This window comes from Cannabis sativa, chromosome 8 (assembly GCF_029168945.1).
Source record: "Cannabis sativa cultivar Pink pepper isolate KNU-18-1 chromosome 8, ASM2916894v1, whole genome shotgun sequence".
NCBI classification, from domain to species: Eukaryota; Viridiplantae; Streptophyta; class Magnoliopsida; order Rosales; family Cannabaceae; genus Cannabis; species Cannabis sativa.
The window spans coordinates 25393416-25397043 of NC_083608.1; the positions used below are offsets into that span (position 1 = coordinate 25393416).

Genomic DNA, 3628 nt, shown 5'->3' on the forward strand with positions numbered 1-3628 from the left:
ACCATAGAGTTATCACCCGTCTACCGCGAGCGTACTAAACACGTAGAAATCGACTATCACTTTATCCAAGAAAAGATTAACAATAGCACCATCAATGTGTAGAGAAAAATTATGTATGTAAATAAACCATACATATATATTATATAAAAAATTATTGAATGTGTAGAGAAAAATCACATGAAATTTATATCATAACATAGCAATTTTTTTACAATGCATTATGATTGTGTATGTTAGTATTTTGGTAAAAAAAATTATAAATTATTTATTAACAAAAAAATTCTTCAAAAACAATAAAAATGAATAAAAAACTTTTAGCATATGTAATAATGAAAAAGTCACTCCTTTCTTTTAGAGTCAGTTTTGTACAGTTGTGTTGTGGGAAAAAGCAGCTATAGCTGTGCTGTGAAAAAAAAATAACTACAGCAAAACTGTAAAAAAAAATGAGCTAAGTGTTTTATAAATTGTAAATTTTAAAATACTGTAAGATCTATTATAATGATACTGATAATGTTATAATCTAATTTATTATAATAACAAATATGTAAAAAACTTATTTTATTTTATATATATTTTTATTTTTTTTCAAATATAAATTTATATGCATTTGATAAAAATAATTTATAATATTTTTATATTATGTTTTATCAAATGTAAAGAAAAAATTAAAAACTCAAGTATACAAGAAATTTTTTAAGTTGATGTTGTTTATTAATATCAAAATAAAATATACATTATCTTTTTTAAAAAAAATAAGAGATTTAATGATTATTTCTTTTATTATAATTAATTAATTTTAATTTTTTTAATGTATAATAAATGAGTAAATATGGTTTTAGTACAAAAAAATTATTATAGTCTTTCAATCAAAACAATTTTTTTTAAAAGTTTGGTTGGAGCAGTTTTAGCTTTTAGTTGTAGCTTCTCCAAAAAAATTTCAAAAAATTATTTTTTGAAAAATAAGTAAATATGGTTTTAGTACAAAAAAAAATTATTATAGTCTTTCAATCAAAACATTTTTTTTTTAAAAGTTGGGTTGGAGCAATTTTAGCTTTTAGTTGTAGCTTCTCCAAAAAAATTTCAAAAAATTATTTTTTAACTGCTTACCAAATATATTTTTATCACAATTTTTTCAAAAAACAGCTTTTAGCTTTTCTAAAAACTGTGCCAAACGGACTTTTAATTTAACTGAAATTGAACATGTTAAAGAAGTGTTGACCGAGGTTTTCGGCAACCAATAAAATATGAGTATAATAATGAGCTGTAAGAAAGCGAGACGAAGACTTTTTACGTGGTTGGGGCGTTAATGAGCCTTAGTCCACGAGCCACTGATATTTATGGATGTCTTTAATACAGATCTTACACTTGGGAGAATGTTTCTCTCTTTAATACAAAGAATGTTCTTGGTGAGTTTTTTCTCTGTTTGCTCTTCAGCAGCCAAGATTCTCCGACCCCATTAAATGAGCTTTGAGGGGGTATTTATAGTGTTTTAGTGGGGCAATCCCTAGAATTGTACTTACACATGTATCTGTAAGTATCCATAAAGTTGGGCATTTCCGATGAATATACCATGGGTGCTGCATGGTCAAATCCCTAGGTGCTGTAGGGTTTTTATGGAGAATGTCCTTTTTGTCTTATGATTGACGTGACTCTTCGCAGAGTAGCCGTCGCTAGACTTAAATGATCATTACTGTAGCGCTGCTGTTTGGGGGATGTGCCGTCAGACTTTATTGCGTGTACAGTCCCAACACGCTTCCTCCCATGCAGCATTAAATGCGACTTGATGTCTCGGGAGAGACCTGACACATCCCGGAGTGCCTTTGAGCCATGCTTGCTTCCGGGAGTACCTTGTATTCCGGGTGCATCTTCCGGGACCCATGTGAATAACGCTTCCTGGTGTCATACAAAGACTTAGCAGTTCTTTCTTAAGTAATTTGATCCACGTGTCCCTTCCTGACTGGTCCACGTATATTGGGCGATTTTAGGAGCAACAAGAAGGTTGGGAATTTCCTAAAAAAATAAATAAATAAAAAATGAGGTAGAGAAATTCTATATGTTATGGAACATATAAATTCGTAGTTAGAAAGAAATTACTAAGTTAGGTCGTGTAGCGTGTGTGTTATTATTCATTGTTTTGTTAAGAACAATTATAAAGTTGGAACCACTTTTTGGTTTATAATTTTTTTTTTTTTTTGAGAAAAAGATACATGTTATTATAAATTAAGAGTGTATGTCATTTACAATAACAGAGTAAAACGGTGGAGATAAATCCTCCAACCAAGAGCAAGTCTCATCCACCTCTAAAGCAAACTTAATTAAATTATGTGCAACCTTGTTGGCTGAACGTTTAGCATAGACAACATTCACTTGAGGGAAAAAGAATAAAAGACTAGAAACATCAATAATTAAATTATTGTAGGAAGTATTTGCATAAGATCCCATTCGTAAGGCATTTGCTACAAGTAAAGCATCACTCTTTACTATTGCAATTGACAATTGCAATTGTAACACCCAATTAAGACTATAAAATATAGCCTTAGCCTCCATTTCATGATAAGCAAAATTGACGAATATGGGTTTAGCAAGTGTAGCAAGAACTTGGCTTGTAGAGTCACGAACAACAACCCCAATTCCAATAATGTTATGATTGGCATCAAGAGTGGCATCCACATTCAGCTTCAAATCCCTTCCAGTAGGCGGTTTCCATGTAGGATTAGCATCTGCTGGTTTTGGTGTATGAGCACTGTTACTGGTAGCTTCATGATACTTGTTCTTGGCTGCTTTGAAATTTGTTAAATAATTGACAGCAAAAGAAGCAAGTGTCGATGCTGGTTTGGCTGTAAAACCAAGAACAATGCGATTTCTTTCTGTCCAAATGGACCAAAGTGTACAAATGATTTATTCCATCTCGTGATGGTTGTATATGGTTGAGAGATGTATTTAAGTAGTCGCCCTTGTACATTGCTAATGCCTTACTCCAATCCAAATTCAAGTTCATATTTTGCCATACAACTTTTGCAAATTTGTAGCCGAATAGTGCATGACCAATAGATTCCCAAGCTGATTTACAAATCGAACATGTTGAATTTGTGATGATCTTTCGCCTAACCAAAGAGGTAGCAACCGGTAGTGCAGTGTGGATAACTCGCCAAACAAAGATCTTATCTTTTTGTGGCAGTTGTAAGGACCAAAAGAACTTCCACCAAGAAGCTTGTGAATTGGAACTTGAACAGTTATTGGCATCAGCTTCAGCAATATATGTGGCAAGATGGTACCCCATCTGCACTGCGTAGGTACCCGATATATGGTAGTGTCATATTAGAGTATCAGTACTCTAAAAAAACTTAGAGGTAATGTTAATATTCGATCAACATCCATTAGTGAAAACCATTGTGTAAGAAGGGGAACATTCCATTCGCTCTTCTATAATTAAGTGGGCAACCATTCCATTGGGTGCATCTGAATACCGAATGGGAATAAAAGATTCATGGCCAGGTATCCAAGGATCTATTGCAACTCGAATAGTCTTCCCTCACCAATCTTCCACCTTAATCCTTTAATGAGCAACTCTTTACCCCAAATTATTCCTTGCCAAGTTAAAAAGGGGCTATGTCCATGATGAGCATGA

The 3628-nt window shown here is 32.6% G+C and overlaps 1 protein-coding gene across 1 annotated transcript; it reads right to left on the reverse strand.

The window, feature by feature from the left end:
- Window positions 1-2220: 2220 nt before the first annotated feature.
- On the reverse strand, window positions 2221-3280 carry LOC115717887 (uncharacterized). Its single transcript, XM_061103274.1, has 2 exons — window positions 2977-3280; window positions 2221-2867 (listed from the first exon to the last, which is right to left on the reverse strand). Exons 1-2 carry the CDS (start codon window positions 3278-3280, stop codon window positions 2221-2223), a joined length of 951 nt encoding a protein of 316 aa, XP_060959257.1.
- Window positions 3281-3628: the final 348 nt, after the last annotated feature.